This window comes from Vipera ursinii, assembly GCF_947247035.1.
Source record: "Vipera ursinii genome assembly, chromosome: 3".
Classification (NCBI taxonomy): Eukaryota; Metazoa; Chordata; class Lepidosauria; order Squamata; family Viperidae; genus Vipera; species Vipera ursinii.
The window spans coordinates 47,305,075-47,332,104 of record NC_139516.1 but is presented as its reverse complement, the minus strand read 5'-3'; the positions used below and the strand labels follow the sequence as shown (position 1 = coordinate 47,332,104).

At 38.6% G+C, this 27,030-nt stretch overlaps 1 protein-coding gene across 2 annotated transcripts in view; it reads left to right on the top strand.

Annotated features, from left to right (window-relative positions):
- MDFI (MyoD family inhibitor) overlaps positions 1 to 26,806 on the top strand; it is a 51,887-nt gene extending 25,081 nt beyond the window's left edge. For both annotated transcript variants that reach the window (XM_083359874.1, XM_083359875.1), the window contains 3 exons: positions 12,210 to 12,434; positions 21,823 to 22,098; positions 25,334 to 26,806. In XM_083359874.1, the coding sequence (XP_083216000.1) occupies positions 12,210 to 12,434; positions 21,823 to 22,098; positions 25,334 to 25,590 (758 nt within the window). In that variant the 3' untranslated portion in view covers positions 25,591 to 26,806. The remainder of the gene's footprint in view (positions 1 to 12,209; positions 12,435 to 21,822; positions 22,099 to 25,333) is intronic.
- Positions 26,807 to 27,030: the final 224 nt, after the last annotated feature.

The following is a 27,030-nucleotide window of genomic DNA, read 5'->3' as shown; positions in this document are numbered from 1 at the left end:
TGAATCCCTAATCTTCATATTAAGAAATATAGTTATTGTTCTACAGGAAATAAGATACTGATGTCATGATGTCACAGAAATGGCAGGATTATTTTTTCCAATATTTTGTTCTGTGGTCTTCTAAACATTTTCTCATTTCTTTGTTGTTCAATTTAGTTTCACTAAGCCTATTGGAAAATTTTGTCCATGTTATTTGCTGTTGTTATAAAATCACACTATTAGTTTTTAGTGATAGTAAAAATTGGCAACATAAACTTTGGTTCTAGAAAGTGCAGTATAGATTTTGGGATCATATGCAACCTATAGTTGTGAGCTATACATTCCTGCTTTATTACAGTATGAACTGATGTTTCCTTGTGTTCAGATATGTGTGTGCATATGTGGTCTATTTCTTATATCAGGAAGACTTTATGGACAAAAGTGCAATACTTACTTTTCTTTTCATTCCATTCACTTAAGAATAAGTGCATGCAGAATTAGTTATAAAACTCATGAAACTACAGCTCCAGTTTCCCTATTATAAGATCCAAGTGTCTGTCTACAAATATTCAGCTCTGAAGATAATTCAGAGAACCCAGCTGTTGCTGCTGCAAAGAAACCCCCCAACAACCATGTCCTTTGGGGAATTATTTTTAACCGATTTCACTAAAGACAAATACAAAATCTCAATAAATTTGGGGAAATTTCATTGTTGATACAAAGAAAGTGCTAAGCTTACAGTTTCAATTGCTCCTCCCTTCTTTTATGCAACTTTTTGCCACCTCCTCATTTAAGAGCTTGAATCCAGAAATTATATTAAATTGTTCATCACTAATGTTAAATGTTTCTATTACAACATTGCCTAGAGCACAGGTCTGCAACCCGCGGCTCCGGAGCCGCATGCGGCTCTTTCAGCTGTCTCTTGCGGCTCCCAGTCCTCTGCCATATGCAGTTAAAAAAAAAAGTGGGACTAAAAATGTTCAACCAATCAATTCAAATATGCAGGGTAAGTGCATATCTTGCCTTGGCTCTTCAGTCAAACCCTGTTCTGCGCATGCACGCATGTATGCACATGTGCACACATTTTTTTGCGGCTCCCAGTTTTTCCTTTTGTGAGGGAACCGGTTCCGAGTGGCTCTTTCACTGTTTCAGGTTGCTGACCCCTGGCCTAGAGGCATCTGATACACTGGCAGCCTTTTGTGTTATGTATCACATACATTGGAAATAGATGACAAGTTCTGTACTGTATTACAGTTATAACACTGCAAGTCTAAACACATCTACTAGACAGTGTGTTTAACTGAACACAGATTTATTATACCTTGGGGGATTTGCATTTCTATCCAGATATTTTTTGTTAAATGGATTGTTTCCATTAGGAGATATACAAAAAGGAAGCTAAAACATGAGCTGATGAATAAAAGAAAATGGTGATGCCTAGATGCCCCATAAAATAACTATAATGAGCTACTGGCAGTGCACATTTGAAGATCCATCCAGAAACAGGTGGGGTTAAATGCTAAGCAGGCAGGAATCCAACCGGTTCCTTTTGCCTCATTAGTCTTTTTCTGATTCTTTCAAGGGATAGAGAAAGAGATAGTTTTGATACTGCAAAATGATAGTTATAAAAACCTATCAGATTGTTTAGCACTGCTAATACATTTGGCTAAAGAAAGTACCACTTCACCCAACTTTTCATCCTATCAATTTCTCTACCAGATTTTAGCATTCTGTGTATTTTGAAAACACACCTCAGAGACCAAGATGTAAGATGATGATGATGATGATGATAACTTTATTGTCACTTTGAATGTACACCAATCGGCATACATCAAAATGAAATTTCATTGCCTACAGCTCTCAAAGGGTCACCACCTCCGATATATACTCCTTGTTCGGGGCCCGCTCAAATTTCACATTGTCCATTTTAGTCTCTAGGGAGTGAATGATGGCAAACAGGACAGATGGAAATGGGGCTCCGTGTGGATTAGCCCTCAAATTCGCTTGTATTCTGACAACCTCGCCTTCTTTCCTTTTTCTGATCCTGACTCTTCCACCTTTTCCTTTAAGAGGCCTTGCTTCTTTTCACCCCTGGAGCACGCTGCTGCCGCTGCTGCCAACTCCTCCAAAAGCCTTTCTCTCTTCCTCTGGGCCTGCCGACAGCCTCATCCAGTTCCTTCGCTCCATAAGCTCCAGGTCCTCTCCTCCTCTGCCTCCTCTGGAAACAGCCCTGATTTGCAGTAGAATCCATCACTGGGCCAGAAGTCAGATCTTGCTGCTGGTAGAACAAATTCAAACAGCGCCAATGACTTTTAACGGTCTCACCAACAGTTCCAAAACAACTAGAAACTCGCCAGGCCAGCAAAGATTGTCGGTCGTATGTCGTATGTTACCTTAGTAATAATACCTTAGTAATAATCAGCATGTGGTCAAAATGGATCAGATTTTTGAACAATGCTATTAATTCTGGGCATTTTTCTGAACCTTCTAGCTCTGAAACTTTTGTACTGCAAGCATCAATTGACTAGGCCAGGGGTAGGCAACCCTGGCTCTTTTATGACTTGTGGACTTCAACTCCTTGAATTCCTGAGCCAGCATAGCTGGCATAGCTGGCTCAGGAATTCTGGGAGTTGAAATCTATGAGTCATAAAAGATCCAAAGTTGCCTACCTCTGGTTTACACTCTCCTTTCATAAAATAACTGCATCTTAAACAGTAATACTTTTAAAAATGGAAGATAATTATATATTGGCTCCTGTGAATTTCTGTTACCTAAGAATATCCTATTCTTTTTTTATAGTACTTTTACTTAAAAATACAGTTGCAACAATAAAAGCTAATACAGCCTAAAAAGAAAAATGAAAAGGTAAAAATAGATAGGAAAAAGAATGAAAAATAGCAAAGAAGAAATAACAATGCAGTAAAGAATAAAAAAGAAATGTATAAAGAAATGTATACTGCTCAAAAAATAAAGGGAACACTTAAACAACACAATGTACTGTATTTAATAGTAGGATGTCTTATTCTGTGTTCCCTTTATTTTTTTGAGCAGTATATATTCCTCATTACAAGTATAAAGAAATCTTATTTATCACCACCTTTTAAAATGCAACAAATGATTTCTTATTCCCATACCCCAGGGGTAGGCAACCTTGGCTCTTTTATGACTTGTGGACTTCAACTCCCAGAATTCCTGAGCCAGCCATGCTGAGGGAAAAGGGAGTTTCCAAGCTGAGTCATGCTGGCTCAGGAATTCTGGGAGTTGAGGTCCACGAGTCATAAAAGAGCCAAGGTTGCCTACCCCTGCCATATCCTATCTCTTATCTATAACTAAATCCTTAAAGCTTCTTCACTGCAGTCCTGATGTCAGCAAAAGACCATTAAGGGTATTAAAGATAACACATTTATTTTAACCTTGATCAAATAAACCAACGTTATATTTCTTTTAACATTCCTGATCTTTAGTCTCTTCAAATAATGCTCTAGAACTTGATTTCTTTTTTTTTCTTTGTCCCTTCTCACAAATTTCTTCAAAACGTTAACTCACCTCTTGTAAATCCAGTATAAGAAAATTATGCAGGTAATCTTCTTGGTTTGTTATCTGTATATTCCTTTTAACTGTTAAGAAGGCTGGTATCTTTTGTATGTTCAGTGTAGCATTTTTTCCATGTCATTGTTATAACCTGCCATTCTTAACTCATCTTTCAGATCAGTCTCAATCTTATCAGATAAAACTTGTTTCTCTTCCATATGGTCTTTTAAACATAGTCTATCTAGAGAGGCCAACACTCATAAAATAAACTGATGGTTGATTGTTCAAAAATATTCTTCAATATGCCCAGTGTTAACATATTTTCTTTCATCCTGTATCTTCATGTTGAGTTTAACTGTTCTCCTTTAATTGTAATCTTTAGCTCTTTCTGGTTCCCTCTAATATCCAACCTTTAAAACTCTTATCGTATCACTTATAATTTGAAAAAGAATTCAGAATGAAACCATTTCCCATGGAAAGGATTCTTTGTGATTAATTCCAAAATCTTATTTCAAATTTACTGGATTCTTGGTCCATTTATACTTTTGCAAAATAAAGTTTTTAATCACCCTTTTGCTGTTCCAGAAAAAAGTCATTAAACTTATATTTAAAACTTCTTTAAGTAAGGATTGAAGGAAACTCACCCAGTGTTTACAGACTTGTCAAACCGAAGCTGAAAATAGCTGAAATGTAGCTGAAAATGTAATTGTATGTGGGAATGAGGTTAGAAAATAGTGGGAGGGGGGAGGGAGCTGTTTTTCAGTAACTAATATTCTACTTTATTATAAGGCTATATTAACAGAACCTTAGAAATCTCCCGTTGTCCCTTTTATAGCCTGAGAAGTTAGGGAGGTTCTTTCTGAGTTTCTTTCTCTGCCCATTATGTAGCTGTGGGCTTATGAGAAAGTGAAGTTGGGGTTGTGCAAATAACAGAATAACAGAGTTGGAAGGGACCTTGGAGGTCTTGTAGGCCAATCCTTTCTTCAAGCAGAAGCAGATTCAGAATCAGAATAGACCTTTGAAGTCTTCTAGTCCAACTCCCTGCTCAAGAAGGAGACCCTATACTATTTCAGACAAGTGCCTATCCAGTCTCTTCTTAAAAACCTCCAAGCACCTACAACTTCTGACAGCAAGCTGTTCCATTGGTTAATTGTCCTCACTGTTAGGAAGTGTCTCCTTAGTTCCAGGTTGCTTCTCTCCTTGATTTGTTTCCATCCATTCTTATCCTGCCCTCCGGTGCTTTGGAAAATAAGTTCACTCTCCTCCTCTTTGTGGCAACCTCTCAAATACTGTAATATTGCTATCATGTCCCCCCTAGTCCTTTTCTCTAGACTAAAGGTAAAGGTAAAGGTTCTCCCGCACATGTGTGCTAGTAGTTTCAAAGCTCATCTCCATTTCAAAGCTGAAGAGCCAGCGCTTGTCTAAGGATGTCTCTGTGGTCATGTGGCCGGCATGACTAGACACCAAAGGCGCACGGAACGCTGTTACCTTCCCACCGTAGTGGTCCCTATTTTTCTACTTGCATTTTTACGTGCTTTCGAACTGCTAGGTTGACAGAAGCTGGGACGAGTAACAGGCGCTCACTCTGCTACGTGGCACATGGGATTCGACCCGCCAAACTGCCAACTTTCTGATACAAGCTCAGTGTCCTAACCCACTGAGCCACCACGTCCCGTTTTCTCTAGACTAACCAAACCCAAATCCTGCAACCATTCTTCATATGTTTTTGTCTCCAGGCCTTTAATCATGTTAGTTGCTCTTCTTTGCATTTTGTCCAAAGTCTCAAAATCTTTTGGGTAATGTGGTGACCAAAACTGGATGCAGTATTCCAGGTGTAGCCTTACTAAGGCTTTGCTTTCTGTGCTTTTGAAAAGCAATTGCAGCCAGGTAGAAACATTTCCCACCTCCAGTTCCCTCCTTTTATACATTCACTTTACTTAACAAGCATTCAGGCCAGTGTTGCAGCTGCCTACGATAACTTAACCACACACTGGTGTTTTCAGGGATGTGCAGATATCCAGCCTCTGCTTGCCTAGGCCTTTAGTCCACCTGTGCTCTCGTCTTACAAAATCAAATGCTGTGACAGAGTGGGGGAAGGGATGTAGGATGAAAGGTATTAAGGAAGTGGGGGCAATGTCTGATGTTCAGCAGCTATTACATGCAGGCAAGAGGATTATCATTCAATCGTGAAGACTACAAAATTTGGTTTATCAGCATATCAAGGTGGGAGTCCTTTCTGGAGCTTAGAGCTTTGCTGGGAACTTGATAGAAACTAGAAGAGGTTGAAACAGCACCTCATCCCAACTAGTCCAAGAACCTTTGGAAAAAGACAAGTTTTATGCTATTTTATAGACTTTGGGATTTTTGTTTGAACTGAGTATTAAAAGACTGAATATAAAGGAGTAGTAATGACATGTGTAGGTGGCAGGAGATATGTGGCCCAGGATAGAAGAGTGGAGTTGACCCAGAGCAATAGTTCATAGCACATACCTGGGGAAGGTATGTGCTGCAATAAAGCATTGTTTACAGATTACCTACATTGCGGTGTGTCCAGTCCTTGAAAAGAAAAAGAACCCTCATATGGCTATACTGTTTTTTACTGATCATTCCCTAGGTAGCATCTCTTCCCCAATACCCCCTTCTCCAAGGTCATTCCTATATACCATTACAGAAAAGCAGTTGACATGCAATGTCCAAAAAGTAATTATAAAAGGAAGTATGCAAACTTGGTATCCTCTTAAGACACCGAGTGTGGCTGGAGAAGATTATTATTCCCTCATCTCCCAGAGCTCTAAACCCACCAGAAACTGCTGTCTTATGGTCTCTTTGCAAGAAGCAATTGTCTGGAGCACTTGTGGGTGATCCAGCAAGGAATTATGAAGCAGTGGCTTCACTTGCTGGCTCTTCTTTCCGCTGTGGTTGTTGTGTTTGTCTTGAGTGGAGCCATCTTTAGTTCACCATTTCTTGCTGTCATAGAAATCCATTGAGGTCTACATAGGAATATTGAATCCTATGTAGAATGTTAATCATGTGCCTAGGAACTTTGAAGCGACAACCAGTATTCACTCCTTCCGGCGCGATCTAAAGACCTACCTGTTCGAACAAGCCGGCCTGGCCTGATGGGTGATGGGTTTGGGTTTTATTGCTTTTTATGTATTTTAACTTATTGTTATAGTTTTGGGCATCTTGTTTAATCTCTTTTAACTTTTGTATTCTTGTTTTTTAACATGTATTGCCCTGTTCACCGCCCTGAGTCCTTCGGGAGAAGGGCGGTATACAAATAAAATTATTATTATTATTATTATTATTATTATTATTATTATTATTATTATTATTATTATTATTATTATTATTATTATTATTATTATTATTATTTTGAATTGCACCCAGAAACACACTGGCAACTAATGCAGCTCATAGGCTAAAGGTGTTACACATGCTGAATAACTGGCAACAATTACCACCCATGCTGCCACATTCTGCAGCAGTTGAAGCTTCCAAACACTGTTCAAGGATAGCCCAAGTTAACATTAGAATGACTTACATTCCAAAAATAGCTCAGTTTTTAAAGTATGATTATTCTGAGACAAGAAAGAAAGAAAGAAAGAAAGAAAGAAAGAAAGAAAGAAAGAAAGAAAGAAAGAAAGAAAGAAAGAAAGAAAGAAAGTGAGTCATCATTTTGAAATATCTGTTCAATCTTTCACAGATACAGATGTTAGGGAGGTTTGTTTTAGAATAATCCCAGTATTGAAGAGGGAGGAAATGGTAGGCCAAACCAATATTTGTCTTCCTCTTTTTAGAAACCAACCTGCATGTTAAGTCTTTCAGAGAGCTCCTTCTTGAAATATGATTGAGTGTATTGCTTTAAGCACAGTTGAACCAGATCAGGAAAACTAGAAGGTATTTTAATGCAAGACCTGGTCTTTTTCTCTTCCACAAAGCTGTAGGTTTCTTGGTGTTTCGGTTATTGTGGAGAGTGGGGCCTATTATTTAAGAGATAGGTAAAGCTTAAGGTTCCGCCGCGCATGCATGCTAGTCGTTTCTGACTCTAGGGGCCGGTGCTCATCTCTGTTTCAAAGCCGAAGAGCCAGCGCTTGTCCGAGGACGTCTCCATGGTCATGTGGCCAGCATGACTAGACGCCAAAGGCGCATGGAACGCTGTTACCTTCCCACCTTAGTGGTCCCTATTTTTCTACTTGTATTTTTACGTGCTTTCGAACTGCTAGGTTAGCAGAAGCTGGGACGAGTAACAGGCACTCACTCTATTACGCGGCACTTGGGATTCGACCCGCCAAACTGCTGACCTTCTGATCAACAAGCTCAGCGTCCTAATCCACTGCAGTATAGGTAATATATCTGTGTGATCTGTGATATTCTTTTTTTTATCTGTGATATTCTTTAATAACAGTTCAGTTCTCTTAGATGGACTTGTTCCATCTTATTGTGTGTGTGTGTGTGTGTGTGTGTGTGTGTTTGTGTGTGTGTGAAGACTGCATGAGGCACTCTGCTTAGCTACACTCTGCTCCTGATAAAATCAAAGCAGTTTATATAGTTATCTGGGGCAGAAAAGCCCAGGTACATAATCCACTTTTTTGAGTCAGAGACAGAAGGAATATGGAACACCTGATGTTACTATTACCATGAATTCTCAGAAGATTGAGAATTCTTGATAATAGAATAAATAAATAATAAATCTTATTAAATAACATGAAACGGGACTGGGAAATCTGTGGCTCTCCAAGTGTTGCCAAATACCGGTAGCAGTTCCAACCCTCTCCCTCTCGTTTGGCTAATAAGGGGATTTGACGGTATAGGTTTTTCAACTTCTGACCACAGGTTCTCCATCTTGGATGGTAATCCATAATTCTTATTGTATTTAGGTAGTTACTGCTAACCAGTTTGCTTCCAACTCAGAATTAGAAAAGTACTAAAAACTGTAGTTTCTAATTACAGAGGCAAGCTGTGTTTAGCAGGTAATACAAATTGAAGCCTATTTCTGGGTCTGCTTTTTGGCTCAAAAGAGCTCTGCAGCAGCTTGTAAACTTCAACACCAATGCAGAGGTCGAAGTACAATAAAATAAAGGCAAGGTAAACAGCAGCTTACTTAAACTGAGCACACAATATCCAAATTAACATAATTAAAATAAAAATACCCAAACCCAAAACTGTTCTCCTCCCCAAATGTTAAAGGAATAGGAGTAAAAAAAAACCACACACACAAAAATCCAAGTGGTTTCTTGGGTCTTAGCAATAAATATCTGCCTGATTCAAGCTTTATGGCAATCTGTAATTGTTGGAAAACCACGAAATGCAGGGGGAATCAGATGGTACTGGGAAAAGCAAATAAGCAAAAGCTTGAGTTGGTTGTGACATCTGAGTAGCATCAATGTGATACTGATTCAGTCAATAAAATCTTGCAGGGAAGATTGCAACATCTGCAAATTTCTGATCAATTGTAAAATAAAATATTGGGATTAGAAAGTATATTATTTCTTTTTTATCCTAGATACAAAAGAAAGCAGATGCAATACTGTGGTTATTCCACTCTTTGATTCTAAACTGAAAAAAGTATAACAGCAATAAAAAGAATTTTGAACATGAGCAAAACACTTAATCCTTTGCAACTGGGTGTTACAATTGGTAGGAAATGTTTTACTAACTCATACTGCCTTCTTCCTATTGTAATGGAGCACACCTTTACACAGTATTGGAGATTTAGTCCCTCTCTTACAGGAAGTTAAAGGAAGGGAAAGGAAGCACATTCAGATGTGCAAGATTTTGTCATTGTAATTTTTACAATTAAAGTAGTACTGATATGTATGGCATTGATTTTCTAGTCTGGTCTACTTGTTGAAGTTACTGGAAGCAACTTTTGATAATAGCTATGTAGAACATTTTAGCACTAATCTTTACTACTGAAAATCTATTAGCCATGCAAGTTTTAAAGGTACTATATTTAAACATATGATTTTAAAATCATAGGGGACTGGAAGGGACTGCAGGCTAAAACATATAAGGAATGGTTGCTGGAATTGGGTATGTCTAGTTTAATGAAGATAAGAGCGAGGGGTTACAAGATAGCAGTGTTCCAATATCTCAGGGGCTGCCACAAAGAAGAGGGAGTCAGGCTATTTTCCAAAGTGCCTGAAGGCAGGACAAGAAGCAGCGGATGGAAACTAATCAAGGAGAGAAGCAACCTGGAACTAAGGAGAAACTTCTTGACTGTTAGAACAATTATCCAGTGGAACAACCTGCCTCCAGAAGCAGTGAATGCTCCAACACTGGAAGTTTTTAAGAAGAGACTGGACAGCCATTTGTCTGAAATGGTGTAGGGTTTCCTGCCTGAGCAGGGAGATGACCTCCAAGGTCCCTTCCAATATTGTTGTTGTTGTTGTTAAATGATGGAAGTTTATTAGATCATTTTTTTATTTTTTTAAAATCACACGTTTAATATTGTATTTCAGTTAATAATTCAGGATTTACAGAGTACAGTAAATAGCACAAGTATCACCTCCAATATCTCTTAGTTAAGTACTGGATCCATATAGCACGGTGTCCACAAATATGACAGGACTAAGGAATATGCTTGGCCTTTGCATAGCAAGTTAAAACCATACTCTAAAAATAAGGTGTAATAATAACAACAGAATTGTTTTGTATCTCAAAGGAAAGGCCAGCTTTTCATTCTTAAAGTAAATGTTCTGGGAGGGAAGAGCATACACTAAATTACAAAGTGATGGCTTCTGTTTGATGAAGATTGCCAATTGCTAGGGCACTCTGATACTGGACAAAACAATCATTTCTGGGAAAGCTTCTACAGTGTTGCTGTATGAGTCACTTCAAATCATTTGTTTATGCAGATGTTTCTGAATCACATAGAAAATAGCTTGTAAACTATAGTAGCCCAAGACTTTGTCCCTCAGTCTTCATACTGGGCTCTGTGTTAACAATGACTAAAAATTATGTGTGTGCGGTCTGCCTCCTTTCCTCCCTGACTGCCTGCATGTAGGACCACTTGTTCTATTCAGTATAATGATGGGTCCAAAGCCTCTTGCTTCCTGCCTTCAGCCCCCTGCCTGCCTGCCAGGAGGCCTTGTTGTTATCGGCAGAGTAATTATGGGTGTTTGGTCTTACTCTCTCCACCTAAGGTGTAATTTACTTTATATAAAATGTGCCTCACCCCTCCAAAGCTGGTGCACCCAGCTGCTCATCCTGTGTGCAAATTGTTGCTATTCTGAGTGCCCAGCAGGAGCAGGAAGAAGCCCAGAGAGTAGGAAGGAACAGTGCTATGTGTGAAACTAAAGATGTTTTTAGAGGTGAAGAGAGAGATTTGTCAGCCTGCCATCTCAGGGTCTCCATGGGAGTTTGGCCAGTGAATCTCCAGTTTTCTTCTCAGGCTTTGATATTCCTCTTTCAACAGGTTCCATTTCTACCCAATAAAATTCAACAATTGCACCAAGGCATCTCCCAATTATACACTGTTGTTGCTTTATAGATGACCTCAATGCCTCTTTAGTCGGTGTGTGTTTTGCAAGAAAGAAAAAGGGAGCAATTGCTCTGAAACACATACATAGGTGGGATAGTTCAATAATTAAAAGAAGGCCCCCTTTGTTTCACAATTTTGAGACTTCTGTGGACTGAAAACAACAGATAAAAAAATGACCAACTTGAGTAGGTTTCAGCAGAGAAATGACAAATAGTAGTACCAAAATCTAAACACAATGAGATTAAAATTAATTATAGGAATGTTGGGACATATGTAAAATGTTAATAATCCACTTTTAAAGTATGTTTCTTGGTATATGCAATATTTGTACACAATCCAGCTGTGCACAAATCCTTCCCTTTTCTCTTTTTGACATTGTGCCATAATTCCTCATGATGAGTGAAGTACATGATATTATAACCTGATTCATCATTAGACTAAACCCAGCAGTGCCCTAAAAGGGGAAACATTATGAGAGGGGAGGGTGGAGGATGGTTTTCTCTATTAGTTTCCATTCATTGCTTCTTGTCCTCATTCAGAGAATACGTTGATCCCATTTTCTTTGTGGCAGCCTCTTAGATATTGGAACACAGCTATCATATCACCCTAGTCCTTCTTTTCATTCAACTAGACATGCCCAATTCCTGCAACTGTTCTTCATATGTAAGGCTTACATACCAGCCTAACAAATCCTTCAGTCTATAGAAATTGGAAGGCTGGGTTATAGAGGCCCAGAAAAAAAATCACAAAAAAGGGATACTTGAATACAGACTCAAAATAAGGATGCAATAAAGCATTTGTCCTACACTTTCAAAACTGCAGGACTGTTTTCTGTACTACACAGTTTCTCATTTTCACTGTGGAAGGCAGCCAATATAAAATCAGGACACCACAGATCAGTGGAAGAAGCTGGGGAAAGGGGGGGGCAGTTTTGCTTATGAACAAAATGGCAGGTCAACTGTTTGCCAAATAACAGAGGATTACAAACCCATTTACTCTTTATTCAGCCACTGCTGATACATGATAATAAATAATATCTATTGAAGTCCACTTTTCTATTTCTATTTCTCTATGGATGTATGTGTATGTAAGAGAGAGAGAAACAGTTCTGTAATGATATTTCCACTTTTATCAGCCTGGATTTTCTGAAGCCGCCTTCTGTGCATAATATTAGTAAGCTATATTCATGCTGAAACTCTCTTTTCCCTTGCAGGCCAAGATACAAACTCATGCCCTTCCTCCAGGCCAGCTTCAGAGGTAGCATCAGCAACTTCAGACTTCATAACCTCTACCCCTAGTTCTCAAAACCAGGCCACAGTTGTGAAAGAAGAAGTCTCACTGGAAGAACGTTCAACATCTCATAGATCCCTGATGAATGGAAATTCTTCATCCAACATAGAATCCGATGGCCGTCTCAGCGTAACAGAAGCAGTGACGTGTATGTTTTTTTCCCTTCCATTCACACCATCTTTTTCCTTTATTTTTTAAAAACTGAGAAACAAAATATCCAGATAAAATGAAACAAAGTTACAACATGAAAAATAAATTGTGGCAAAAGAACTTTTTTTAAAAAATAAAAGCAAGTGTAGGTGAAACAGTGAGTGCATGGAAGTGTCCTAAACATTCTAAGCACCAATATTCAATATTTCTATCTAGAACAAATATTCTACAGACAAGGTATTTTTAGAGAATACAGTTTTAACATAGCTAATAAATGCCACAATCAAGTTTGGGGGGAAAATTCCCTTATAGTAGATTTTTTTTCAAGACCCTTTGTCATTATTTAAACTTTTTCAACCAAAGCAATTTCCCACATATTTAAATACCTCTGATTGACAGAAAGATTTATTTCAATTTTACATTTCAGGGGTGTGTGTGATAACAACAAAGTTCAAAAACTGAATCAATAATTTTTATTTATTTAAATATTTTTATTTATTAGTATTTATTTCTTAATTTTTATAGAAAGAAATAGAAGAATATCATATGACAGGAAATTTGGTCAATAATTCAAAAGCAGGATTTATTATGAAAGGTATTTTCTCAATTTCTTCAAAAGCTTGTGACCAAAAAGTTATGCGAATGCAGGTGCTCCAATCCTGATCAGATTCATGGTGTTGTTTTATGTCAATTTCCATTAATGACTGATTGCCTAGGTATACTCAAACATATGGCAGCCTATGTTTTTAGTTTGGCAACTTTTAAATCAGGCTTGCTTTGGATATGTTTTATTAATTTGTTTAATTATTAAAACTGAATTTTGACTCACAACATGTAACAAAAGTGGAAAGGTGAGCTTTTCAGAAGGTAGAAGCATTGAGATGAGCTTGTTCGGGCCTGGAAGCTTGTTTTGGCTTGAAGCAAGAACAAACTTGGTTTGTACTCAGATAGGAGACTAACAGTAATGCTAAATAGCAATGTCAGGGCTGTATGATAAATTGGGAAATAAAAAAAACCAAACTAGAAGCAAACAATAGTAAACTTTTCCTCCCCTTTTACTAAGAAAACTGTCTCCTAGTGTACATGTAGCTGACAGCTGAGCTCAGATAAAGGGCTGAGTTGAGTACTAAAATCATAGTATCTCTGCAACTTAATATAGGAACCCAATTCTCTTTACTTGGTTGCTAGTATAGTTTAGGAATAAAACAACCTTTATATAAAGTATGTAGTCCAACTTACATTAAAGCAGTATGGATGTAGTTGAAGCTAAGTCAAAGGAATGGTCATATTGCTATTTCAAATATCAAAATATGACATTTTTATCAGTGGCTGAGCCTTGGAGTTAAAACTTTTTGCTGCAAAATCTATTTTCCCCTAAATAAAAAAAATCATATTTTTTACATTTTCTATTTATAAATGTGGCACACACATTTCCTTGGTTTATTTTTTTTTATTTTTTCAGATAACAAAAAAATAATAATTTATTAGTTTGAGTGCAACTTTCACTGTTTTTGATGGGCTTGTTTAAGAGAAGCTCCCTGATGACCACATAACTCTGAATCAGATAGACCAGGGGTAGGCAACCTCGGCTCTTTTATGACTCATGGACTTCAACTCCCAGAATTCCTGAGTCAGCTATGCTGACTCAGGAATTCTGGGAGTTGAAGTCCATGAGTCATAAAAGAGCCGAGATTGCCTACCCTTGAGATAGACCTTTAGAAATAATTGAGATTGCTAGTGGAGCACAGGGTGTTGGTCTGATTGGAAAAGGGAGACTGTTGGAGGGCCAAGAAAAATTGTAATAATGTGCTGGGGACAAAATTCTTTATCGTCAGCAAAAATCCCACCTGTAATTATCTGATTAGGGGAGTCCCCACTCTATAATTTTATCCGTAAAATAATGATGAATAGAATAGTTCACTTTGGCCACTGCAGTTAAAGTCATGTCAGTGTGGGAACCCATATTCTCATGGGCTCCATTGAACTCAGCCAACAAAAGTCATTCTTAAATTTTCCTCTCAGAAAGCATTTACATACAAAGATAGAATTTGCTCTTCTTATTCTGCAGATGTAATTGTAGATATAGTTGGATCTTGGCAACCATTATTAGTAACCAAGTTTCATGAAAAATTGCTATTAGCATGCTAATGCAACCTTTCCAAAGTCACAAAAAGGCAGAAAGAAAACCACAGTGCAGACTGATTTCAGAATGATGTTTGCATACCTGGATCATGGATGGGTCAAAAAACATATTGTATTTTAAGAAGCAATTTCTTTCACACAAAAAAGAGGAAACTGTGCATCTAACGAGTAGCCTAAGCTTGATTCAATTTCTATTGTAATACAATATACATAGGGTATATGTGATATATGTAATATGCAGCAGTACATACCTTTTCTTAGTTCATATACGGTATCTTCCTAGTTATGAAGTACAGAGTAGCTGTGGCTAAGAGGTTAAGAACAATGTTATAAAATGCAGGCAAACTTTGATTTGGGATCCTTTGAGATCACCAACTGAAAAGTGTTCCAGAAGTTTTTAAATTAAATTTTAACATTGCTAAAGATGGATGTTTCATAATCATGATAAGTACTCACTGGCCAGAAATTGTTTCTATCTATTCTCCAGGAAAATAATCCTTATAGAAAGCCAAATTATTCTTCCATTCTGTTCTGTTCTTCAGAGAAATTTTTTTCCCCAGAAAGCTTTCATGCTTATTTCATGCAATTATTATTGATCATTAACAGTTCTGGCTTGTAGCTAAAAAAAATTCTTTTGATGTTTTATCTTAGCATTCTGTGTGTGTCTGCTGCTGAGTTTGTAATGAAATTCTGCTTATAAATGATTCCTGTAGAAGGAGAGTAGTTCAGTTTTGTTGCTTGCACAGAGTGTTTTTGCAGGACCAACCATCCATTTTTATTGATCAAACCAAAATCAAAGCAACTAGATCTTTTTTGTATTCACCTAAGGATGTATACTTAAGTGAAAACCACAATAGTTATGTGTCCTCACGCATTCTGTTCTACTTGTTTTCTCTTTGTTTCCAGTATTCACAACAGAGATTTGAATAGGAGTAACACCCTTTTGATAGGTTACCCGTAACTAAAGAAACTAGGATTGTACAGCCAGGCATCCGCTGTGCATTTCCTGGCTCCTCAGTATTGTGATACAAGGAGCATCTTGTGCTTGAAGGCCATGTATGGTGCTCTCAATGTGGCCTTTTTCATCTGAGAAGTCCAGGAGCCCTGTCCAGCTGACGTCCCAGAAAGAATATAGCTTCTGTTTCTTGAATTGGCTCATGGTGCCTTTAACTTTCAATACTTTCTGCTAAATCACTGCTGCTTTACAAATCAGAGAGAGGAAATGTAAAATCTACCCCCATCCCCACCACCCTGCAAAAAATACAAGATCTACTGGGAGTGGGTGGAGAGCTGGTTCATTGCTTTTTAGCCAACCCGCCCTTTAGCTTGGTTCTGATCTGACCAGATTGTATTATCTATCTATCTATCTATCTATCTATCTATCTATCTATCTATCTATCTATCTATCTATCTATCATCTATCTATCTATCTATCTATCTATCTATCTATCTATCTATCTATCATCTATCATCTATCTATCATATTTATATACTGTAGCTGCCCATCTCACATGAAAGTGACTCTGGGTGGTGTACAGCAGAATTAAAAAACTATAAAAACAGTCACAGTTAAAAAAACATTAAAAGGGGGAGAAGATATTAATTGCAGTAAGGGAAGGCCACATCTCTCCAGTCCCTTGGGACCCTCAAGCTAGATAACATAGCAAAGTCTTGAGGGACTTTTAGAACATTGAGAAGGATGGAGATAATCTCACATAGATACACATACAATTCATATGTATTTATAGTTCATAATCAGTTTAAATTATGCTTTGTTTCCTTCAAATATCTTTCCTGGCCAAGATAATTTAAATTTTTCCATGGATCTGTCCATTGTCTATTAAATCAACAATTTTAAGACTGCTTCAACACATTCTGTATATCCAAGGATCATTCTGTACTGTTCTGATTACAAGAACATTGGGACACTGCTTAATTATACTCTTCAGAAAGTTAAACATTTGGCTAACACTGGAAAAGTTGGGATGGGATTTTTAAAAAGTGTACAAAGTGCTCCTTTACCTTTCCTCAATTGAGTAGCACTTCTTAAAAAGCTCATTCAATGTGTTCTGGATTCACATATTGTACTAAAGCGACAATGTGTTTTTGGTGGACTTTGGTTTAGTATATTATGTGAACCCAGCTAATTATGACTTACTGTTGTTGGTGGTGGTAGTTGTGAAGTTGTGTCTGACCCATCGTGATCCCATGGACAATATTCCACCAGGCCTTCCTGTCCTCTACCATCTTCTGGAGTCCATTTAGGCTCACGCCTACTGCTTCGGTGACTCCATCCAGCCACCTCATTCTTTGTCGTCCCCTTCTCTTGCCCTCAACCTTTCCCAGCATTAGGCTCTTCTCCAGTGAGTCCTTCCTTCTCATTAGGTGGCCAAAGTATTTGAGTTTCAACTTCAGGATCTGGGCTTCTAAAGAGCAGTCAGGGTTGATCTGCTCTAGGACTGACTGGTTTGATCGCCTTGCAGTCCAAGGGACTCGCAGGAGTCTTCTCCAGCACCATAATTCAAAGGCCTCAATTCTTTGGTGCTCAGCCTTTCTTATGGTCCAACTTTCTTATGGTCCAACTATGACTTATTACACTTGGCAAAAGTCCATGATGTAGATGTGTGAACCAGGCCATTTTCTGTATATATACTGTTCGTTTCAGATATAATATACTGTAGACTGTAGAAAATGTATACACCAAAATTACAACTTCTTCTGCGTGAACTACTACATGAAACCCATGATTTGAAAATACATGGCAGAATTGAAACATGGACTTCAAAATGTCATGCGCTAAAAGAGTGTACTTAAAGCACCTCCATTATTTTTCTCTCTTTACATTAGAATTTTTCTGAATTTATGCTTAAAGGACTCTTGAGCATTCACAGCCAAATCACAGTTAGTTAATGTTGCCTCCAACAGAGTGGTTGCCATTTTGATCTGGTTGTTTTTTGTTCCTCAAGGGGCTGGTATATATCATTTGAAATCTGGCATGCTGGTGAGGTAGCAAAGTAGTTGTGTATACATATGATCTCTTAGCCATAAATACTTAGTAAGTTCCATTGAAGAAAATGCAGCCACACAGTTATAGCTAGACAACAGTTTATAATCAGAATTGTTCTTTTATTGTTGCATGGTTTGTAGTGGAGAAGAGCTGAATAACAGGTCAGCAAGCACTGGGCTTGTCTAATAGTGCTCAGCAAAGACAATGAAGCTCCTTATCACAGAAAAGGCAGCTCCTCCAAGGCATAACATACAGCCAAGGAGTTCTGCTGTCACGACCACCACCGCCACCACGAAGAGAGACTTAAAATCAGTATAATGTTTCTATTTTTCAAGCAGTTTTTCCCAGATAACTCAATTTCCTGAAGAGCTTTCTATTTGTTTGTTTTGGACTTCTGCTGTGATCCTGAGTATAGTTACTAGTATATAAATGCAATTAAAGTTGAATAAAAATATTTCCAAATTTGTATTTCCTTTTTTAAAAAAATAACTGGCACAGAATGAGTACTTTTCATGCCAAAACATGTTGCATTACATAGATTCAGTTTTGGCATGTGGTCAATAAAATTTTCTGAGTTTTAAAACTCATAAATCATTCTTAACAACTCTGAATATGATTGTTTATTACTATTTATTATCAATATACTTCTATTCCAACTTTCTGCCTGATAGCAGGCCCCAATGAGACTGAAGGTAAGGGATAATGAACACTTTAATGCTCTTTAAAAGCCCTTTTGATGTACAGATATTCACTTTCTTAGAAATTATTGAAATGCAGAAAAAATCATTGGTTAAATCTCCTAATACCATACCTTAATCTACATGCTTGGTTTAGTTAGCTTTTTTGTCATACATACCGTATATTCCGGCGTATAAGACGACTGGGCGTATAAGACGACCCCCTACATTTCCTGTTAAATTATAGGGTTTGGGCTATACTCGCCGTATAAGACTACCCCTCTTCCAACGCACACCAAATAAAAATTAAAAAAACATCAGATTTGATTTTAATATGGTAATTTTAATTCAAATGCTTATGACATGTAGGTACTTAGTAGGAAAACTGTCACTTATAAACATAAGGCTGTTTGTCATCAAACATGTAAACATAAAACAGTGCAAGTGGATTAAACTTAATAGTAATAATAATAATAATAATAATAATAATAATAATAATAATAATAATAATAATAAAAATAAGAAGAAGAAAAAGAAAAAGAAAAAGAAAAAGAAAAAGAAAAAGAAAAAGAAAAAGAAGAAAAAGAAGAAGAAGAAGAAGAAGAAGAAGAAAAAGAAAAAGAAGAAGAAAAAGAAGAAGAAGAAGAAGAAGAAGAAGAAGAAGAAGAAGAAGAAGAAGAAGAAGAAGAAGAAGAAGACGTTGGAAGGGACCTTGGAGGTCATCTAGTCCAACCCCCTGCTAAGGCAGGAAACCCTATACCATTTCAGACAAATGGCTGTCCTGTCTCTTCTTAAAAACTTCCAGTGTTGGAGCATTCACCACTTCTGGAGGCAGGTTGTTCCACTGGTTAATTGTTCTAACTGTCCGCAAGTTTCTCCTTAGTTCTAGGTTGCTTCTCTCCTTGACTAGTTTCCATCCATTGTTTCTTGTCCTGCTTTCAGGTGCTTTGGAGAATAGCTTGGTTCCCTCTTCTTTGTGGCAGCCCCTGAGATATTGGATCACTGCTATCATGTCACCCCTCACCCTTCTCTTCGTTAAGCTACACTTACCCAATTCCAGCAACCGTTTCCTATTTTCCTAATTCACTTTTTCACTTTTCCTAATTCACTCTAAAGCTTTCCCTACGCAGAGCCTTAAATAACACCAGCTGCCTGCAATTAGTGCAGGTTCTCATCCCACCAGGCTCAAGGTTGAGTCAGCCTTCCATCCTTCCGAGGTAGGTAAAATGAGGACTCAGATTGTTGGGAGCAATAAGCTGACTTTTTAATAATGCTGCTTGTGGGGGGTGAAAGCTCTAATAAGCAGGCATATACGGTACATAGAATGAAGGCTATTGCTAAGCACATTGATTTGTGCTTTAAATTGTAAGCCGCCCTGAGTCTTCGGAGAAGGGCGGGATATAAATGGGATTTTTTTAAAAAAAGACCAAATGGGAGATCCGCTCCAAGTTTTCCAGCCAGCCCGCCCAGTTCCTGAGTCAAATGTGTCCTTAGAGCAAAGCAGCTGCTCTGGTATTCCCCACCTGCCTTTCAAGTTGCTCTTGCATTCCCCACCTGCCTACAGCTGCTCTTCAACTTTAGAAGGAAAGACACCCAGACCCCAGCCTGTAAAAAATCACAGACGGCAGCTTCTATTCCAATTGGTCCTGCTTTCCCTGCGCAGACTAAATGGAAGATCCGCTCCAGGTTTTCCAGCCAGCCCTGTCTCTATAAAGTTTCAGCACCCGGCATATAAGACGACCCCTGACTTTTGAGAAGATTTTCATGGGTTAAATAGTCGTCTTATACGCCGGAAACTATGGTAGTCTAAAACCTATTTTAAAAGGCCATACTATTTTAACTTTTGGAGAACAATTATTTCGACAGTAAATTTCTATGCATATCTAGCATATGGGAACATTGTCCTGCATTTGAAGGGCTTTTTAGTTGTCTCAAACTTCAAGGGTGATTATTGTTAAGGGAAAAGGAACAGCTACATCTTTAGCTAGTTTTTTCTTCTTTTTCTTTTTTACAGCTCCTCATAGAAACAGCTGCTGTCCTACCTTACAAATAATTATCTTTGATTACTACATCATGCTTGTTTGCATCTATCATGAAAGAAATTTATCTCTGCTAACCTGTGACCAACCTTTGTTGCTCATAATTTAACCTGATATTAAACGAAGCTACTTCTCTGGGAGTTGACTCATGATAGGACAACTCATTGCTAATCCCTTAGCTGCCCTGAAACAGAAGCAATAACACGAGGAGACTTTTAATCATTGTTATAAAGAAGTTTTACTTCATCTATGAGTTAAAATTCAAAAAGATCTTAGTCACAGGAAAGGATATTACTATAGACCAGACATGTCAAACACAAGGCCCGGGGGCCGGATCCGGCCCACAATTTGGTTTCATGCGGCCCACGAAGCCATCCTGGAAACAGTGAGGAAACGGCCCCCACTGCCTTTACCCTCAGATCTGTCCCACTCCTGCCCAGGCCCCCATAGGCACCCTTGATGTGAATGATGTAGAGCTGGCCATGCCCACCCAGTAGGCCACACGCACTCTAGCCATGCCCACCCAGTAGGCCACGCCCACCCTGGCCATACCCACCCAGCCCCCTGAGGGCAATCACAATGCTGATGCGGCCCTCAATGAAATTGAGTTTGACACCCCTGCTATAGACCATAGGACTAAATTAAGTGTTTTTGGTGTCTCGATTTCAGTTACATGTCTAGCTGCTAGATTTAATTGCACTAAGGACTGTAGAGGAAAGCAGACTTTAAAAATAACTAGAGCTATTTTTCGGAATGTTTTCTGAGAAATTAAAGCCAATAAAATGATTGCTCCAGGAGCAAGTTATGCATAGAAGAAACAATAAGAAGAAATAGATATAATTCCAAGAAATAGAAATAAGTTCAAGAAATCTGTTCTCTTTTTGCCCAATAATAAAATGCCATTATCAAAATTGACATCAAAAATTCAAAATAAGATAAATCTCATGTGCACATCCACTCCCAACTTAATCTTGTGGAAGCTACAGTTACAATTTTATGCTGTCCTATTTGTATGTCTGTTTTTATCCAGGTTCATTTCAAAAGATCATTCCTGGTTTTGAAACTAAGGGTTAAAAACTTAGCCACAGATCCTAATGGGTATTCTGCTTCTCTCCAACTTTGCAGAAAAACAGATACTAATATGATATATGATATAATATATCATATATATACTAATATATAATATGATATAAAGTTTGGCTAGAATTTTGTTTTTTCATTTTTTTAAAAAAATGATACATCAACTGGTGAGTTAATTTAAAATTCTATATAAAATAGTGATAATTACTGAAAGAGAAATACATCCAGGAAATTTAAAGAAATCCATATGGGGAGCATTTCCTTGACACCGAATAAAAGCAAGATGATTTGCTGTTTAAAGTTTATTTATTTTTCTTCTTTTTCAAACAGTTTACATTATCTATCAAATCAATGAGAAGATGTATACAAAGCTTGCTACATTGACTTAAACAATTAGGATCTTTTTTTAAAAAGAAAACATTGTCTTTCCTCCTCCAACAGGTCAGCCTCAAAGCCGAGTCACTGTCCAGATTCCTTCAGACTTGACTTCTGTCCCATTACTACAAAATGGTGCTGGATATATATCAGATGACCTCAGCAATTCTAAGGGAGAGGCTGGCAATGGGATCTTATACTCCGAACTTAGATCACTGTCAAGTTCCCAGAAGCCTCATCGGAAACTGCAGTCGCATCACTCCATCAACAGTCATATCAGCAAAAAAAGCAAGAGCAGCTCCAAATCAGCATCCTATCAGATCCCTACCGAAGCACAGGAAGGTATCTCTCTGTTTGCATGACTATTTTCCCTTACCTGGTCCTCTAAATCAGACATGTCAAACACAAGGCCCGGGGGCCGGATGCGGCCCGTGAAGTGGTTTTATGTGGCCCGCGAAGCCATCCTGGAAACAGTGAGGGAACGGCCCCCACTACCTTGGCCCTGGCCCAGAGACCCTCCTTCTGCCAGAGACCCTCAGATCTGTCCCACTCCTGCCCAGGCCCCCATAGGCACCCTTTATGCCAATGATGTAGAGCTGGCCACGCCCATCCAGTAGGCCATACGCACTCTAGCCACGCCCACCCTGGCCACGCCCACCCGGCCCCCTGAGGGCAACTGCAATGCTGATGCGGCCCTCAATGAAATTGAGTTTGACACCCCTGCTCTAAATGAAAGAGAAGGAGGGAGGGAGGGAGGGAGAGACCATGTTTCTACTTGGTCTTTTCATTCTGACACAATCCAAGAACAGCCTTCACAGGACTGTCAAATAGGTTAGACTTTGACCCCCCCCATCCCCTTTGACCAGGTTTTTTTTTTAACCTTAGTAACTTTAATATGCATGGACTTCAACTCCCAGGATTTCTCCAGTCAGCCAAGTGCAGTGAAGGGATTCTGGGAGTTGAGGTCCGCGCATCTTAAAGTTGCCAAGTTTGAAAGGGAACTGGGGGTGGGGAGAAATCAGATGACTGCAGAGACTTCAGACAGGAGGAATAGAGGCAGAAGAGGGTTCAGTAATGAGGACAGCAACTTTCATAGGAATATAGTTTCAACCAACCGAGGATAGGTGGATAAAAATTCAATAGTAGGGAAAAGTGAAAAGAGGAAAAGAATTGCTCATGTCTCCAATTGTCAATCAGTCCACATTGACTTTGGATCACAACTTCATGGAGCAACTGAATGCATGTTCACCTTGTCCATAGTAGATACTGTCTTCTAGTTTCTAGTCCATGATGTAATTTAGCCCTTGGTCAAGGTTAAAACTCTCAGCCTGTCAATAACATAGACTATGGTTGAAATAAAGAAGAAGTGGAGAAGAACAGGTATAATGAAGGCATATAGGATGGGAAAGAGAAAAGCATAGTTCTCATCCAACCTCAAAGACTGAAGGGCTTTTCATTTACTTTAGTTTTGGACCTGTGTATTTCCCTCCCCTTTCAGAATTCAGTTAATTAAGGGAATTACTTATATGTCAACTTTCCTCAAAAGCATTAATTAAAAATAGGAAATTTCTGGGTAGTCATGCCTTTATTCGTTTATCTTTAATTATTACTGTGCCCCTATATGGGAATAGCATTTCAGGAATTACAAAAGAGCAACTTTGCTGTGTATAAACATATGTTTGGGGAAAGTTTTCTGCTTTTGAAACTAGGCAGGTCAGGAGTTTGAATTCCATTGCTCCTTTCTGGGTTTTGTCTACACATTTGCATTTTGTTTTTCAATATAAATGCCAAAGTCCTGCTTCACTGTGTATTTTCCTCACCCTTGCAAATTGCATTCCTGAATGTATTATTTTTTAAAAAAACAACAACATGGTTTTAACTATCTAGAAGACACTGTACAAATAGGGGAAGACAATTAGTAAGAGAGTAAGTACTGCAAGCAAATATTCATTTATTTATGAGGCAATTTAGGAGAATTGCAGTCGAAGCTCCTCAACTATTTGCAATTCCTTTCTTTCTTTTTTGCAGCCTTTCTCTCCTATCCCATAACTCCCAAAAAATAAGTGAATGCTTTCCTGCATTTTAATGTGGGAAATACAGATGGGTTACAACCACTCATGCAGCAATCATTGAAACTTGCAACAGTGCTGAGTAGGGGAGACTCATGACCAGTCCTTGGAGTTCTAGTCATCACAGTGTCCCCACAGTCATGTGAATATGATCTGGGGGTTAGGCAGGTACTTCACAATTATGGTATCACAGTGAGCTGCAGCCCCACAATCAAAATTTCCAGTATTCCCTATTAGTTTCCACAAGTGAAGTCAGCAGGAAGTCATGGTCACGTGAGATCCTCACTTAACAGCAAGCAGGACTTTGAACTAATATCACATAATATCATGATTTAAGACTATGTTGCTTAGCGACAGCAATTCTGGTCCCAACTGCCAAGTCCAAGGACTACCTATACAATGAAACTGTTATGAAAATCTTAATACAGGCATAATCTCTACTCAAGGGTTCCAAAAACCAAAGCACCTAGAGAACTCCAAGGTCCTGACCTCACGTGATATTAGCCAATAGAGTGAGTTTTATATTGATTTTGAGTCAGCGTGGATTCTTCCTGCAGGAGATAAGTGTTATGTGAGCAATAACACTGAAGAACAAAACTTATCTGGCACCTCCTATACAGATTTTACAGCCACTTGTACTCAAAACTCTCTCAAAATCAAGAAAGAAACAAACAAGTCCATTCTGCACAAGGAACCCATCCAAGTCTGTTCACTTTTCAATATCACACCATCCATTGTAGTCAGTACTCCCCAAAATTTTCTCCCAATCTTTTTTTTAAAGTACTGGTTTTAGACCTTAATGTTGTTTTAAAGTATTTTTAAGACACACTTTCACTCTTGAATTTATTGGGCGCTAGTTGTTATTCTGCCAGAGAAGCCCAATGGCAATTGTTTCCAAGAAGTTGAGAGCTCAGAAGGCATTGTCTTCTATTTGGTACTCTCCTGCATTTTCTCAGTATTTCTCCCCCTCCCCCATTTACCTTTCAAAGAAAATCTGTTAAGTATAGAAAGATGGACTAGCTACATTGTTGATTGATAATATTATGAGCTGTATATCTGGAAATACTCCAGACTTGCAATCAAAACTGCCAAAAGATCATTAGTTTTATTTTTGCTGAAGCCTCCCAGATAATCACTCATACATTCAGCCCCTTCAAAGGCCACTAGTTTCTACTCTGATCCATGGAAGCAAGAATTTTGTATTATGAGGTCCATCTAACCATTCACCTTCATCTGCAGGATATTTATAAAATCTCCTAAGGCTGGTCCTAGGAACTTTCAGGTGCTGGTATGCAGTTGGTTGGTTTGAACATTAGTGCTCTTCTTGGCATCCTTAGAGCTTTAGAGTGATGCCTTTGCAGCATCCTGCTGTGCTCTAGCTGTGCAAAATGTTGTCTTTCATTTCTTCTTCCTTCTCATTTTGATCCAGCCTTCCTGCCCTATTTCAGCCTCTTGTGCCTGGCTATCTGTGGCCTGCTTTTGATAGTCTTGTCTCTTTCTGATTGCAGACTGCTGCGTCCACTGTATTCTCTCCTGCCTCTTCTGTGAGTTCCTGACCCTCTGCAACATCATGCTGGACTGTGCCACTTGTGGCTCCTGCAGCTCTGAGGATTCTTGCATCTGTTGCTGCTGCTGTGGCTCTGGGGAATGTGCTGATTGTGACCTGCCCTGTGACATGGATTGTGGCATCATTGATGCCTGCTGTGAGTCAGCTGATTGTCTGGAGATCTGCATGGAGTGCTGTGGCCTTTGTTTTTCTTCCTGAAGTCAAATCTTGAACAGGAGCTCCGAATGGGATCCTTGGGGGAAAACTGTGCTAATTAAGTCTCTGTTGTTCTTCTTTAGTTATCAGATAGCAGAGGTTTGAGAAGTTCCCAGTTTGAATCCAGAGACCAGAATAGAAGAGTTGACAGAGTTAATTCTATTGGATACATTTCTGGGCTCAGAAACTGTTTAGAAGATGTGGTTCTTTTTTTCCCAGACTGCAACAAAACGTTTGAACAAGTAGCAGTATATCTCCATGTAGTCATTGTCTTTATTCTTTCTCTTTGCCCTCACATCAGAACTTTCCACATGGAGGCTGGGGAATAGCAGTGTTCCTGCTGCCTGAGCCAAATATCAGAGAAGAATAGTTGCACGGCTAGCTATGCTGGTTGGTTGAGATCTGAAGCAGTTACACAAAGCCAAAGATCACAGCAGACATGCCCAGGCTATGTTTAGTGTGACAGGGAGTTGTTCCCTCTACTGGTCCAGCTGCAGGGGTTGTTCTAACTCTGGCAGTTACTGCTGCCTTATCTGATACCCACTAGTTGGTAACTATGCTGCCTTCTGGGCATCCAAAGCAATGGCAGCTCATCTAATGTTTTCATGCAATTGTTCTGGGTTTATCCCTGGCACACCAGCTAAATTCTTCCAGTAACAAGATTCAGAGAACAGCCCTTAATTCATCCTTACTAATGTGGATCCACTTGGTACCTGTCAGCAGTTAGGAGCTGATCTTTCCTGTGAATTCAGGGACGGGACTCATATCTCATTCCTGCTGCTTCATCTTCCATTTGTCCATGTCAGTGTTGGGATTGTATCATTCCATGTGACCAGAACATGCTGCTCTTCATTTTCAAAGCACAAAGTCAAGGGTCTTTTTTACCACCACTGGCATCTGTCAAGAAAAACCTTTTGAACAGATTGGGAGAGATTATTGGTATAAAAGAAGACAAGGGAAACTGCTGTCCTTTGCTTTTTCCCACAGCAGGAAAACACTAAACCCAACTCAAAGACACCGGATATGAGTCACTTAACTATTAGGGGGAAAAAATCATATCCTCTTAGAAAGAACATTGACAACACTGACATCCAGTATCTTGGGGAGAGTGGATGAGACAATTTGTAGCATGTAAGGGCAGTCCTCTGCCTCTTTGTAGTATGGGAAAAGTTTAATGTTATGTCTGTTTTTGTTATTGTAAATAAAAATATTTTTCACTTTTGACTCTTAAAATTGTTCAGTGTTGTGTACTGGCTTGGAAATTAAAAGTACTATACATTTCAGTTGAAATGTTTCTATACATAAATATAATACCAATATAAAATATACACACAGCATGCATCTTGTTGAAATTTGAAATGTACAAACATCAACAATTTACTTTTATTATAGTGAAAGCATGCAGATCTGTGAGAGGAATTTACACACACTTACCTTGTATGA